The 15796-nt window shown below is 31.9% G+C and overlaps 3 protein-coding genes across 5 annotated transcripts; 2 read left to right on the top strand and 1 right to left on the bottom strand.

Annotated features, from left to right (window-relative positions):
• Nucleotides 1121–2242, top strand: LOC105178030 (ribulose bisphosphate carboxylase small chain, chloroplastic-like). Its single transcript, XM_011101367.2, has 3 exons — nucleotides 1121–1369; nucleotides 1656–1790; nucleotides 1880–2242. The coding sequence occupies exons 1-3, from the start codon at nucleotides 1193–1195 to the stop codon at nucleotides 2108–2110; spliced, it is 543 nt and encodes a 180-aa protein (XP_011099669.1). The 5' UTR covers nucleotides 1121–1192; the 3' UTR covers nucleotides 2111–2242.
• Nucleotides 5026–8203, top strand: LOC105178029 (E3 ubiquitin ligase BIG BROTHER). Its single transcript, XM_011101366.2, has 7 exons — nucleotides 5026–5127; nucleotides 6174–6300; nucleotides 6384–6430; nucleotides 6546–6590; nucleotides 6869–6987; nucleotides 7536–7644; nucleotides 7952–8203. Exons 1-7 carry the CDS (start codon nucleotides 5065–5067, stop codon nucleotides 7997–7999), a joined length of 558 nt encoding a protein of 185 aa, XP_011099668.2. The 5' UTR covers nucleotides 5026–5064; the 3' UTR covers nucleotides 8000–8203.
• LOC105178028 lies at nucleotides 9237–13976 on the bottom strand. 3 transcript variants are annotated; one of them, XM_020699302.1, is made up of 8 exons: nucleotides 13504–13976; nucleotides 13317–13408; nucleotides 12081–12225; nucleotides 11750–11881; nucleotides 11488–11637; nucleotides 9982–11358; nucleotides 9719–9885; nucleotides 9237–9630 (listed from the first exon to the last, which is right to left on the bottom strand). In XM_020699302.1, exons 1-8 carry the CDS (start codon nucleotides 13555–13557, stop codon nucleotides 9486–9488), a joined length of 2262 nt encoding a protein of 753 aa, XP_020554961.1. In that variant the 5' UTR covers nucleotides 13558–13976; the 3' UTR covers nucleotides 9237–9485. The 3 variants fall into 3 exon arrangements, with proteins under 3 accessions (XP_020554961.1, XP_011099666.1, XP_020554960.1); XM_011101364.2 differs by having other exon boundaries at nucleotides 13541–13976; XM_020699301.1 differs by having other exon boundaries at nucleotides 9237–9627; nucleotides 13541–13975.

Genomic DNA, 15796 nt, shown 5'->3' with positions numbered 1-15796 from the left:
GGGAGGCAACTGTAATTTACCCTATACAATATAACGGCAATATCTAGTTGTAGGGGGTAACTGTTACGTTTTTTAGTTCAGGTGGATGAATATTACATTAAGAATAGTAGTTTAAGGAGACAAAGTATATTAAATCTTTATTATTATTATTACTCTAAAAATAAGGGTGCTTCATAAATCTAAATTTTAGTGATTTAGGGCAAAATTTCAATCCAGTTTTGTTTGTCCTGTTTCACCTAAATTCTAACTCCATAATTTGAGCATCAGTTGAGCTCAACCATTATCATTATTAGTTTAAAAAAAAAATAACTTTACATTATTTTTCGAATTCTCCAAGAATTGAAAATTAAATTGTTTTATTTATTTTCAAGATTTCAGAATTGTTGCACAAAATTACACAAAAGAAACTGCATTAATCTTGGCCACAAAATATGCTGCACCATACACACCTTATCCTTTCATTTCCCATTCATCAATTATCAAGCCAGTTCAAGCAATATGGCACAAGAACCATAGGAGTCTGTCTGTGTCAGTTTGAGAGATGAAATATTTAAGGGAAAAAATACAAGCATTTTTTTGTGATATTTCTTATAAAAAAAAAATATGCCATTTTATCTCTCCGTGTTTTTGAAAATGCAACAATTTATCTTTATGTATTTTTGAAATGAAGCAGTTTACCTCCTTGCTATTATTTTTTTTATAGGATTAATTTGCTCATTTACAATATCACAGGGAGGTAAATCTTATTAAGCCCAATATTTAAGGCTAAGTTGCATTGATACCCCTCGAATTTATGTCCAAATATACAAAACTTGCTTAGTTTTTGTAAAATTATAGGTACGCCTCCTGAGGGGATGTTAGTGTAAACTTTTGTAATTACAACTATATCCTCAACGGGTATATTCGTAATTTTTTAAAGGACGTGATACGTTTGTGCATTTTAACCTAATATATACAATTTACCCAAAATTTAATAATAAAATACACAAGTCCTCATGCAAGAGTCACAGAATTTTGGATGCCTGATCTCCAATAGGGTTGTATGGGTTCATCAGGAGCCACATACCCCAGTTCAGTTTTGGTTGCAAGGCTCTATAAATGGGCAAAGGGGGCTGTTTCAATAGTCCTCAAGGCCAGTGAAGAGTGCTGAGCAGTATCAAAGTTCAAAAAGAGCGAAAGATATTTATAGCAAATGGCATCCTCTGTGATTTCCTCGACCGCTGCGGTCGCCGTCCGTGCCAGCCCTGCCCAGGCTAGCATGGTCGCACCGTTCACTGGCCTCAAGTCAACTTCTGGCCTTCCCGTCGCTAGGAAGTCCAACGACATTACTTCTCTCACTAGCAATGGGGGAAGAGTGCAGTGCATTCAGGTGAACGTTCACAATAAAATTTATGGTAGATTTTAATTTAAATTAGATTTAGTCGAATTCATCAGACAGCTATTTTGATATACTTGCAGTTACTCCCATTAAATTGTATGCTAATTGCAGGATAAATGTACTACTCTTATCGTGTAATTGGTTCAAATTGACTAAATCGGATTTCGGCTAGAATTTTTCCTGGATTTATCCATGTGTGTATGTATGTGTACTAGAAATTAATAAAATCATTGGAACTTAATATGGGCATAGTAAATAAAGATTTGGAAAAATGCAGGTGTGGCCCACACAAGGAAAGAAGAAGTTTGAGACTCTTTCCTACCTTCCTGACCTGACCAGAGAGCAGTTGGCTTCAGAAATTGACTACCTTATCCGCTCCAAATGGATTCCTTGCGTCGAGTTCGAGCTCGAGGTTCTCTTAACATTAATCACATTATACATACATATATGTGCACAATTTTAAAGATTTATTTACAATTTATTATGTCTATATATATGCAGCACGGATTTGTGTACCGTGAAAACCACAGGTCACCAGGGTACTACGACGGACGTTACTGGACAATGTGGAAGTTGCCCATGTACGGGTGCACTGACTCCGCCCAAGTGTTGCTGGAGGTTGACGAGGCTGTAAGGGCACACCCTGACGCCTTCGTTAGAATCATTGGATTCGACAACGTGCGCCAAGTCCAGTGCATCAGTTTCATTGCCTACAAGCCACCGGGCTACTAAAATTCATAAGAGACTCATCTTGTACCTTTGTTTTTCTGTGTCGTTTTTTCTCTCCATTTTTTATGGATTTGGTGTTTGTTGTTGAGAACAAGTGTACCCAATTCGAACTTGTTTTATCTTCCTAAAAGTCAATTGATTGCTGTTGCTTAACTATTAATTTTTTAGTATTAATATTTTAATTTGCCAGCTGAATCTAAAGGTGAATAGCAATTTACCTCCATGTGATATTGAAAATGAGCACCTTACCCCCTCATGAAAAAAAATATAGCAATTTATCCCCTATACTTTTTAAAATGAAGCAATTTACCTCCTTATACAGGGAGGTAAATTCCTTCATTTTAAAAATCATAGGGGGTACTTTGTTGTATTTTAAAAAATAAAAGGAGGTAAATTGCGATATTACAAAGAGGTTGCTTGCAATTTCCCACTGAATCTGATGAAGTTGCCAACTGAGTTAGCTTAATTCCCCCATTGCTATCATCAGCCAATTGATGGCGTTTAATGTTGAGATCTTATGAATATTTAGGAGGAGGTTATGAGTTTAAATTTTATTAAATGTTGGTGTTTTATTTCATTTTAATTAAAGTTTGTTAATTTATTTTACTTTGTGTATTTTTGTGAAATAACTAAAAATTTCATTTGTATTTTAAAAATAAGTTAAAAATTTTAACGTGAAATTCCACTTTGTTGGAAACTAAAGGAAGGTGGGATGCACACACAAGTGGTGCGATTAAGCTTGGATTTTGCTCGTTGACTAATGTTTTGCTCTTAATTAACAAAGATGTCCGTATATTGTACTTAAAATTACCATGATGAAATTTACTTATTTTAATATTGTTTTTAGTTTTTTTCTTTTTTTGGCATTTTCATCCATCCTAAGATAATAAAAAAATCTTAAATATATTTATTTTAAATATCAAAATTCCTAAAAAGTATATAAAAGTTTTTTTAAAATTTTATAATTTAAACTGAAAAAGTAAATTAAAATATCAACACAAAGACACTGACTTCATTTTCCAAATTTACATATCTATATGACTGCAAATATTAATTAATTATAAAAATATATTTTATTAATAAATTTGGGTTATTGTTTAATTTGAATATATTTCAATAAATTATGTAAATAATATTAAATACTTTTTATATTATTATTTAATTTTAAAAAAAAATAAATCAATTTTTTCAGCTATGAAAATATTTTAACTTTCATTTAAAAGCACAACTTTTTCTTACTCTTTTTTTTAAAAAAAAATAGTGGGGACGGTGATGTTGTCGCCCCTGCAGACAACGGTGGCACAACGCCACTGCCCTCTTCAACTCTGCGTTGCCCAAATTTATTTTTGATCCGGTGTCACCAAGACTGAACTTTTGACCTATTTTTAAAAATAGTACAATTTTTAACTGAACTTTCAAAATAAATAATTTTTTTTTTATGTTATTAGCCCATAAACAAGTAGGATTCCGGCATGTATGATTCCACCAAGAATACATTTATCACCAACCACCGTTTTATATAAGCTCTAAAAATATTTTATAAACGAATATTTTTAATTTATTGTCAAATTTTTCATCACTTCCACTGCATCCATCACTCTAATGTTTCAGAATTATTGTACAAAAACTGCATTCATCTTTGCCATAACATATGCTACACCATACACACCTTATCCTCTCATTTCCATTTCATTTCAAGCCACTTAAAGCAATGCAACAAGAACCATAGGAGCCTGTGTCTCTGTCTGTGTGAGTGATGAAATATTTAAAGTTAAATTACATTGACACCCCTGAATTTATGTCTAAATACATAAATATCTCATTTTTTTTAATAAATTACAAATACACTCCTTGATGGGGTGTTAGTGCAATGTACTTTGGAGATGTTCGTCTAAATTTTTGCCTCTCAATCAAAGACAACCTCAGCAAATATATTTGTAATTTTGTAAAGAATAAGGGTATTTGTGTATTTTAATCTAAGTCAGGGGTGTAAATGATAAAATACATATAACTCCTCATGCAAGAGTCACACAATTGTTTGAGAATTCAGACCAGAGATATTTTATCCCATAAAGAAAGGTCTGCACAACTCAGGGAGATGAGGTTACAACCAAACAAAGTTCACAAGAATACTTGCAGATTTTTCTTGTAACATCCACAAACTTTCAGTATATAATTATAAAATTAATTGATAAATATTTAAAAAAATTAGTTAATTAATTAATTAATTATAGATGCAAATTCTGATGGGTTAATTATATTTTTTCATCCAGACTATAATTGTTTTACACTTTGGCATTTAATTTTTTTTGTGTCAATTTACCATCTCAACTTTACAAAATTTTGCACTTTGTCATTTATAATTATTTTTCATCTAAGTTGTTTGTAAAAAAAAAGAAAAAAGAACATCACATGCAGTGCACATGTGAGATTTTAGGGTTATGTGATGTGATAAATTTTACATATTAAGAGCATGTGATATATGGCAAAGTACAAATTTTGTAAAATTCAGATGATAAGTTGTCAAAAAAAAAAAATTTTTGATCGCAAAGTATAAAATAGATACAGTTCGGATGACAAAAATATAATTTATCGTAAAAAATTAGGAGGAATGCAGTAGCTATTTTAATTAATTATTAATCACATCAAATTCAAATTCAAACTCAATTTTTCAAGCTCGTTTCAAATAAATTTAAATAATAATAATAATACGTTGGACTCGATTCGATTTTTTGAAGTGATCTGAAGAAGGCAACAATAGTGGGTAAGGAACCAAAAAGGGGAAAGAGGGCTGGAAATAAACATATTAATGAGAATCTGGAGAACCAAGAATGAGAAGAAATGATTAAGGATTGCTTTTCTTGGTGAGAAAGTTAGCGTGTCTTCTCTCTCACACGCTTTATATATTCATAGTATATAAACACGATTATGCTTGCAACGAATTCTCGTGGAATTGAATGACAATGGAGGAGGAACGAAGGAAACGTACAAGACGAACAACCTTAGACCAACTTCATGAGGTTTTTTTTTTTTTTTATTAATTTATATCTTTAATTTAATTAAATATCGTTTTTCGTTTACAGGTTTTTTTTTTTTTTTTATTAATTTATATCTTTAATTTAATTAAATATCGTTTTTCGTTTACAATATTTTTTATTATTTTTATTAATCTTTGAGTAATTTTTTTATTTTTTTAGAAGTGGTATATATGCATTAGTTTGATCAATATATTAATATAATATAAAACAAAGAAATATAAATTGTATCAAATTCACATAGTATAAATATTCACGCGTTTGGTGGAACTTGAATTCATGAAGTCGTATTTGTTAATAAGAGAAATCATATTTTTAGTCCCATAACATAGAAAGTGCAATACTTTTAGTCATCTACTTTACGAATTTTTTAAAATTATCAGAAAAATAAAAAAATACAGCACATCTAGTCTCGTGTCTAAGTTTTCGTCAAAAAATAGACGACAAGAACACATGCAATGTGTGTGTTCGTTAGCTTAGTTTGTCATATAAGTGATGGACACGTTCATTGCTGTCCTCGCCGTCTATTTTTACTGAAATTTGAACATGTGACTACACGTGTCGAGTTTTCTTAATTTTAAAACTGTTTTTTGAAAATTCTGTAAAGTATAAGATTAAATGTGTCGAGTTTTGCTAATTTTGAGATCATTTTAAAATTTTCATAAAGTATAAAATTAAACGTGTCGTGTTTTCTTAATTTCGGGACCATTTTGAACATCCGTCAAGCATAAACTCAAATGTGTCGAGTTTTCTTAATTTTGGGATAATTTTGAAAATTCTGTAAACCATAAGATTCAACATGTTGATTTTTTCTAATTTTGAGACTATTATGAAAATCTCATAAAGTAGGAGAACTAAGAGTGTTGAATTCCAATCATACGGACCAAAAAACATAATTTCACTCTATTAGTGAAACATCAACTTTAACTATTAAATTAAGACATCATCTATATTTTTAACTGTATTTCATATCGATTAAAGTTAGGCGTCGAACTAATTAACTCTAATTATTTGAACTAATTAATAATTAGGAGAGAAATTCGGTGCTAGAAAGGATTGAAAGTGAAAGCGAGGGCCAAACCAGCGGTTCTGATCACTCCGATGATGATTTTGAGTACAGTGACGATGAATATTTTTCCTACGCTGGCATTCAAAGTTGTACGTATAAATTCGACTTATAATTTAATTAATTGTATTAATTATGGTTTAATTGTCCTTAATTATTATTTATTTATTTGCAGCTGGACTAGATTTCTCTGATGATGAGTATGATTATGAATGTTATCAGGTGGTTTTTTTTTTTCATTTTTTTACTACAGTAATTTAAATTACTAAAAAATTATTAATATTCTTTTTTCTCGCAATTCAATTTTTTTTTCCTGAATAATCTATGTATCTACTAGGAAATAGAAGAAGATGATGTCGACCCAGACGAATTATCATACGAGGTAACTATAAAAAAATATTAATTTAGCGATATGTATATTTTATTTTTTGTGTAGACACGTGTTCCATATTGGATGTAAATAAGAAATCTGAGTGATTTATAAGCCCCAATGACTTCTCTCCTAATCGAGACGTCTTATCATAAAAAAATCGTGAGACTCATATGAAATTAAAGCAGACAATACCTCATATAATAGGGGACATTAATAACGGCACATGTCACGTCAATTTTATTCAAGAATCAAAGATATACATATATATATAATATGGTAATTAACAGGAGTTGATTGCTCTTGGGGAGATGGTGGGAGTGGAGAACATTGGATTGCCAGAAGCTGAAATCAACAAACATTTGCAGCCATTTACATGTCATTCTACCACCAATTTGATTATCGATAGGTATGTGCATTATATTACCTTAAATTATGATTTAATTACCACATTATTATGTATAGTGATAGATCTGAATTTTTTCGGACGTGTAAATACGTGTCTCTCTTTACGTGAATTTGTTTATAATACGTTATTTCATTATTATTTTAAGTTTATAATTATTTCGGAATGTACAGAATATTTATTGATATTATGATAGGGATAATTATATTTATATCCTCTAATTTATGGTCTGTTTCGTCAAATTATATATGCACTAGAAACATAATCATAATTTACACAAATTATCCTTATTTTTTGAAAAATTACACAGACACCTCCCAGAAATGGCACCACCATTTCACAAACTACCCCTTATTTTTTGACTGTCAGAGATGATTTTGAGAATTATATAAAAGACATGAGTGATTTGTATAAGCAGACCATAGATCAAGGGATCAATGTAATTATTTTTATTATGATATAACGATATGATTATTACGTTTATTAAACAAAAAAAAAAGTATTTCAATTTTCTTTTTTTTAATAATTTACACACATTTGGCACAAAATAGGTGTGTAATATGTCAAGTGGAGTATGAAGAAGGGGAAGAGGTAGTTTCAATACAATGTGAACATCTATACCACAGGGATTGCATAACCAAATGGCTTCAAATTAAGAAGGTAATATTCATACTATTCTTTCTTTTTTTTTTTTTTTAAGTGAATCGGATACAATTACATCACGAATTTTAATTATCAATAATTAATATTGAATTTATCAGTCTAAAAAATTTATAACCAATCAATACTATTATTATAATAGACCCAAAACTCAAATATCAGTTCGCATTTATAATTTTACTTCGTCAAGTAAACTATGCCTCATGAAAACAAAATTTGCAGTCGTTGTTTAAATTTCTTATATTTTAGAATTATTTTCTTAGTCCCATTTTGATTTTTTTTTTTTTCTGTTTTCCTAATTTTGCAGATTTGCCCAATATGCAACAACGAGGTCTCATCTACAGAAACATCCTAACATTGGATAGCAGACATAAAATGAATGTAAAATATTCGTACGTTGTACAATGTTTAGTTAAATTTATAATAGGATTATTTTTTTAATTTCTTTTTTTTTTTTTTTTGTTCTTGTGTATTCACAATTGTACATTCTTCATTTAAAGGGTGTTCGGATGAATTTATAAGTTTTTCTTGAAGTATTTATTAAGATATTTGACCGTTCGTAAAATAATATAAATTGTACTGTGTAATTAGTTTGACAGAAACTTAACTGGCGGAGCACTTTTGATACATGCGCATAATTTAAAATTTTGAACTATATTTTTAATTATATGAAAGAGAACAAAAATGAATAAAGGAAACTATCATCAACACTTGATGGACTCCATCGTGTCGTCTTATACGGATAGACCGTTTTGCGAAAACAAAATTTGTGCATAGGCCGAGCATTACATGGTCTGACTATGTAAAGCAACACAGTCGTATCCGTCAGTTTTAACACCTAATTTGATGGTCGGACCAAATCCACAAAAAAATTGTAAATAGTAAGGATCAAATCGTTGCAAATGAACATTAAGGACCAAAAGCAAATAAATCTACACAATTAAAAATCCACTAAATTTTATGTTTACTCTTGTTGTTTATTTATCAAAAGTTTTTCTACTTTTTGGCCTAATTACAAAAACTACCCTTAATAGTCAAAAAGTAGGGGTAATTTGTGTAATGATGTTGATGTTTTTTAAGGATGTATGTGTAATTTTTTTAAAAATAGAGGTAGTTTGTGTAAATAATGATGACGTTTTTGTAGGCATATATGTAATTTTTTTAAAAAATAAATGATTTGTATAAATAGACCATAGATTATAGAGTGTAAATATAATTATTCCAATTATATGATTATATCAACATGAAAATAACCCATACATCCGACTATTTAGAAACTCGCATCTATGTTACATAATTGAGAACTAAAAAATTTCATGTATTCGGCCAAACCTGATTTGAATAGTTTAACATTGCGCTCGATTCATAAATTTGATGGTAAAATTTCAAGTCCTTGGCAACAACTCGTGTAAATTGTTTAAATAGTTTCAAATCCAACTTTCATTTTGAATTATATATTATTGATGGATTTCAAAATCTTTTGATACTGAATCATCTAAAATATACCTCCCTCGGATACAAATCTTTCCGTCCAAATGCAACCTAAATGCCATCAAACATATTCGGCTGAAGGCAATGAAAGAGGAAACGGATAGATAAGTATTAACCATGACTATATGAAGGAAGAAGAGATGTATAACTTAGAGCTGTTTAATCCATGTCAAAATCTTACAATGGCAGAAGCCATCCAACAGGGTCATATTCCATTGTTCTGGGGAGCAGAATCTCCAACTCACAGCCGACCGGTCTCTAGTTTAGCAACAGGATGAATAGTCGCACGACCATATGGTATAGGCGGCTTCTTTGGTATACGTCTGACGACATGTCTCCTAGCTTTGACTTCACAACTTGATCTTTTCTGTTGGATATATCCCTTTCCTCACACTTCCTGTTCGTTGCTTCGTGGATGATGTCTTTGATCCGCTGTACCTGGAACCCTGAGCATACTGCTTGGTTTCTTCTGCATTGTTCCCTTTGCTTTTTCTGCTGTCATTTGAATTGTGCATCAGCAAAATCAGCATTAATGGATAAGCAAAGAAAAGCTGGAAAACAGAGAGGAAAAAGGGGTTCGCACCCGATGTGCAGCAGTAAAAATAAGACGCCTGCAATGGCTGTGCCTTTGACAACCGTTTTCAGCAGTGGCTTTCGACCAGGCTTCGGAGGAGACAATTGAGAATTTGTGTCTTTCCTTCCATCTGGAATACTTTCTGGCAGAATATTCAGACTGATTTCTCTTTTATCCTGCGTAGGAAGAGAGCAAAATAATCATATATTTACGAGATGAAATAGACCACTTCAGATGCAAAATTTTTGCATGACAATTTAATAGGAAATCACCTGACTATGATTTTCAGCAGCGGAAGTAATATTATCTTGAATGCTGTTGACTACATGAGCTCCATTCATGTTCTTAACGGGCAAGCAAGGATCGTTGTCTGAAACAGATTTACATACATCTGAAACAACCAGAGTTGTATTTTGAGTAGTAAAAACTTGAGGATTGATGTTTTCAAGCTGTTTGCTGGATCTTTCACTCTCCTCAACTGATTCATTGTTGCATGAAAATTTTAAGTGGTCCGATTTCACAACTGAAGTATGATTTTCCCCAAACTGCAAGATATCTGAGTCTGGACCGAGCACGGTTGTCCTGAAAGCCTCACTCTCCTTTTCCAGGCTTAAGTCATTTCCAAGATTGTTGATTTGAATGTCACGTGATTCACCTTGTAGAGACTCTATACCAGATAATTCACATTTGCTCTGAGATGTAGGATCACACTTAGTAGAAGCACTTGGTTCCATTTCAGGTTGCGCTGCCGATGAATCAAATGGCATAGTGTCTGATTGAGTTTCAAACATCTCCATTTTTGGGGGTTCAGATAGTGCAAATGAATCTTTGTAGTGCTTTTCTGCCTCATGTTCCTTTGACTCAAAGGAGTAAACATTTGTGCTCAAAGAATCATCCTCATCAAACTGGTCGTCAAACTCCAAGTTGAGCAGCCGGCCTAAAATGGAGCTCATGCTAGTGGTGGAAGATACCTCCATTTCCTCGTCCTCGGAAAATTTCCTCCGGGATCCATTGTGGAAACTCCTTTTTTCCGAAGTAAGTCCTTGAGAATCGACATTCAAAAAGAAATCAAATAGATTGTTTTCTCCATCAAGAGTATCAGTATTGCTGCCATCAGTTGCATGCACCATTAAATCCGAAAATGCCAAGTAATCTGAAATGTAATTGCTTTCTCCTACATCGACGCATGAAGAGTCTCCGACGACAGAATCATCATTCTCAAGGGTAAAGTTGATATTGGAAATGTCTGCAGTACCATTTCTGCCGTTACATCTCTCTTCATTATTTACATGTGAAACACAGTGGTTTAACTTTTTCTTCGAAATGATGCCACAAGAAGACATTTGATCGAGCTCATGATCATTCATAAGATCTTGTGGAGAAGCTGATTGCACTGTCTTAGATAAAGAAGCTGATTGCACTGTCTTAGATAAAGAAGCTGATTTCCTCTGTCCGTGTTTAAACTCATCTGTACATTGGCATTTAACATCTGATTCAGGTGAATTTTCTAGGTCGGAGGTTACTCCATCGGCATAATTAATCTTGCCTGCCGATGAAAAGGAAATTTCACCCATATATCTGCTTTCTGCCTCATCCGAATCTTCAGAGCTACTATCATCATCTCTATTAGATGGTGCACACAGATTTTTCTATATCACAGCAGAGTCAACATAGATTAATCAGTGACTTGATACTGGCATTTAACTTGGCAAAAAAACATCGATTTTCACTACTCACAAATAAAACGACATCATGCGATAAATAAACTAATCAATTACCTGTTTCAACTTCATTTGTGAACCCTTGCGTGAACTGTAACTGGATGAACTTGAAAGGGTGCATTGTGATGATTCCAAGCTCCTTCTAATTACCCCGACCATATCTGTTGGCATGGCTACTGAGTTTATAACCATATCAAAGTCGGGAACCTAGTCGAAAAGAAATACAAAAATGTTAGTGCCTGACTCGAAACAATTTGGAATAAATGCTGCAGAAGAAGATAGAAATCTATGCAAACAATCTGATTAAGAAATATCTTACACTTAGTTGCTTCGACCTGGCTTTCTTTGAGAGTGCTCGTATGCAAATGCAAACTTTTCGAACATTCTTTTTCTCAACAACATCTGATGGTGAAAAGAGGTCAATGCCGCTCAATCCCAGAATTTTGCATATCTACCAAAACACAATGAATTAGATTAGTAAACTCTAATAAAGCACTCTAGCAAGTAAAATCCAATTGTACCACCAAACTTATATTTATTCATACTAGACAATATTTTTTACATGGATGCAATAGGAATATGAATTACTTCTGTGAAAGAACTAACATGTACAACATCTTTGTAGGATGGACATGAAAAAGATGCATTACCTTCAGAAAGGAATCGACGTTGGAGTAAGGCCTGTACCTCCCACTGCTCTTCTTAGAACCAAATGGCCCATATTTATGTCTCAAATGTCTAAGCTCCATGCATTTTGTCAACAACAAATTCCACACAACCTTAGAAACTTCAAACCTGAAAGGCCACAGATGTCAGTTGATAATTTAATGAATGCAATGGAAATGCTTGTGAAGGTTACGAGCCCACATTATGTCTTGCTCTATTCTGCAGTATAACGTATGAAACTCAGTGCTTCCAGTCATGAACACATCAAGTCTGTTTGTATTTTAATCTCAATTGTCGAAAAGGAAACAATTAATTCTTCTCACTTGCAGGTATGAGCACATTCCTAAGAAATAGTGCATATATAAGAATCAAGATGATGAAAATGTCATATTATGTTGTTTCGTTACTCAGTAAAATAAACCATTCTTATTTTTCAGCTGCACACAAATTATATCCTCCTTTAAGGAAGTATTTTCCAGCCTAATTTGTTCACAATGTAGTCAAAAAGTAAAACTCTACCAAATCATTGAATTTCAGTACTTTGGTCACTTGACCTACAAGATCCATGTACTTCTATGATGCATCAATTCAATATATTCAACAGTTTCTGTCATGAAACTACTCAAACTATCTGTCATGAAACTACTCAAACTATCTGTCATGAAACTACTCAAACTATTAAATTTACTGGTCATATCCACAATAAGTCGATGAAAGCTTTACTCTAGGGCTGCCCATGATCACGTTTGTAGTTCCCATTCCACCAAATTTCTGCTTCATTGCCATTAACTTAAATACATAACAAAGGAGTGGAGAGAACAAGTTATTGAAACTTCTACACCAATCTTAGACATTCTAGCAAAACTGAAAGCACAATGCAAATTTTACACAAACCAACTCGAGACGAACGCGATAGTCAGATGGTAAAAGCCATAGGTGTCTTCCCATTTTCTCTACAATTAAATCTTCTTTTAGTACCTAAAAATAGGAAGATCGATTGAACAAGGTACACACTCACTTCAGAACATCATCAAACCAAACCAAACAAAACAAAGAAACATTACAATCCCAGAACATCAAGAAACATGCCAAACCAACACTCAAGATCCCTTCGCACAACCCAACTAATACAAAGAAATGAATGTATAAATTAAGCACTAGTCAAGAATCCGACCCATGTAAAAAAATTAAATGATAAATACCAAAATTCAAGAACTCACAATATCTCCCCATCTTGAAGCAAATCAGAGATATACAACTCCTCATCAAATCTTGCGTTGAGAACTTCCCCAAGCCATATTCTTGTCTGGGTCTGAACCCAAGAGACCAAATGTCAAACACAATCCAATAACTCATCATCCACATTAGCAACCGCCGAAAAGTAAATAACAAAAAAAGAAAGGGCACCACTGTGAGTTGTGCGTGCAAAAAGGGGGACCTGCACCTGCAAGAAAACTTCATCCAGCTCCCGGAAGCTGGATTCCGCCGACGACGGAGATGAATCGATCATCCTCAGATTTCCCGCCTAAAATCTCTCATCAAACCACCAAATTCAGTACAGAAAGTGAAGTGGTGCTTGCAGAAGAGAGAAAGTGGGAGAAGAATCTTGGGAAATATTTGAAATCTGTTTTCAAGTTTACGAGGCAAGTGAAGCGGCCGCGTGGGTAGTTGGATATCTTTTTCTTGTTTAAATTAATTTTTGGTGCATGAAAATGAGAATTCAGACAGCAATAATTCTTCGTGTGGACAATGTTTTTTTTCAAGAAATCTACTTGTGGGCTTTGTTTGGGATTGGGATTTATGGGACAGGCGAGCAACGTAGCGCAGGCTGGTCCTGAGAAAGACAACCTGCGGATTATGGGCGTCTACTTTTTGTATTTTCTCACTTTTTTTTAGCCCTTTTTACAATCAGCTGCCTTTTCCCAGGCTTCTTTTCTTCCCTTTTTTTTATTTGCTTGTTATGTTTTCTCTGCTTGACTGTTGACTTAAAGACGTGTTTACACTATACCATGAAAATTTTTAAGTCATATTTAATTTGGCAAATTCTGAATTACTTGCATGTCAAGTGTAATATATTTATCGTTTGAAAATTATACAATTTAAAATGAGTGACCAATCATATAACAAGTGTATTGCATTTATGTATGATTTGTTTGGTTTGATCAAACCTTATTAGAATAAGAATTTTCCTCGAATGATTGGTCTGCAGTGAACTAATAATATAAGCTAGTCCAATGTTTACTTCATTAGATCGAAGCACATACTTTATCGTCTGGCCTGCTCATGATTATTCGTTCATCCCACAACTATTCCCACTATTTTTATGATTACGAAACTCCCGTCTTCGCCAATCACCATCTTGGATTTTTTTAAAATACTGAAATTAATAATAAAATAAAAGGGGTAATTCTTTCGATCATAATTTCAATTCATTAAATTAAACAAAAAAATATAATTATTAAATAATCATATCATATATATAATTTCACTTTAACTATATACTTGAAGTAAACATGACCTCAAAAGACTCTTTTTTTTTGTTTACTTTTGTCTTTTTCGCTGCTCGTAAGAAAGACAATAAAAAATACTCCAAAGATTTATTTATATCGTGATATATAAAACACACAGTTCAATTTATTTTAAAATTAGATACACTTTATCTAGCTCGACTATTTTAAAGTAGCATTTATCCTCTTTAAACTAACAAATATAAATTTACCACCTATAATTAGATACTTGGACAAGATTGGCCTTATATATACTATATATATGTAGTAAAAAATGTTTTTTTTTATTAAACATTTTGCAATTTAAATTCAATTTAATTTGTCTTAATGGAAAAATACATTTTAATTAGAATAAAGTAAAATGTGACTAGTAAGTTAAGTAGTTCAAAGTTTATACATTAAAAGTTAAGTAACGAATGAGTACATTAAATATACGAAAAAATTTCATGAAAAAGTTAATATTAATTTTTCATTTTTCAAATATATTTTCTTTGGGAATGTAACAAAAATATACTTATTTATTTTTTAAAACTGTTCAACTTTTGGTTAAGTATACTGTCAAATTTTTTTTAAAAGAAAAATATATATGAGTTGTTGGAATATATTATATTTGTTGGTGTATCTATTATATGAACTTATTATATTTACTTTTAATCTAAATTCTTCATTTATTAGATACTTTTATTTATCTTGATTAAAAATATTTTTTTTAACGAGAAAATAATTTAGTGATGATATAATTGAAAATGGCTTATTTCGATTTGATTTTTTATTTTTGAGGTTGAAGTCTCATGAACAAATTTGAGGTCAAAACTTCGATTGTCATCAAATGTGTGGAATATTTATCCCATTTATTTAACGGGTCATTGTTATATTGATGTATTGTTTAACTCATTGAAATATTAATATAATTATATAATTATTTTTTTTTTAAATATATATGTATATGCATGTAGAATTTGTTGTGAGTTGTCTAAAAATTCAATTTTATGTATGGACATATTATTGAGGGATAATTATATTTACACACAATGACATATGGTGTGTTCACGCGTAAATCGTCTATATCTTTTAGATAATTACACATACACCCAGTAGAAAGTAGAAACGTTAACATCATTTACACAAAAACTACAATGCTTGCTTTTCTAAAAAAATACATATTAACCCCCCCCCCCCCCCAAAAAAAAAAA

This window comes from Sesamum indicum, linkage group LG15 (assembly GCF_000512975.1).
Source record: "Sesamum indicum cultivar Zhongzhi No. 13 linkage group LG15, S_indicum_v1.0, whole genome shotgun sequence".
NCBI classification, from domain to species: Eukaryota; Viridiplantae; Streptophyta; class Magnoliopsida; order Lamiales; family Pedaliaceae; genus Sesamum; species Sesamum indicum.
The sequence above is the reverse complement of the archived record's forward strand: the minus strand, read 5'-3'. Positions and strand labels throughout refer to the sequence as shown.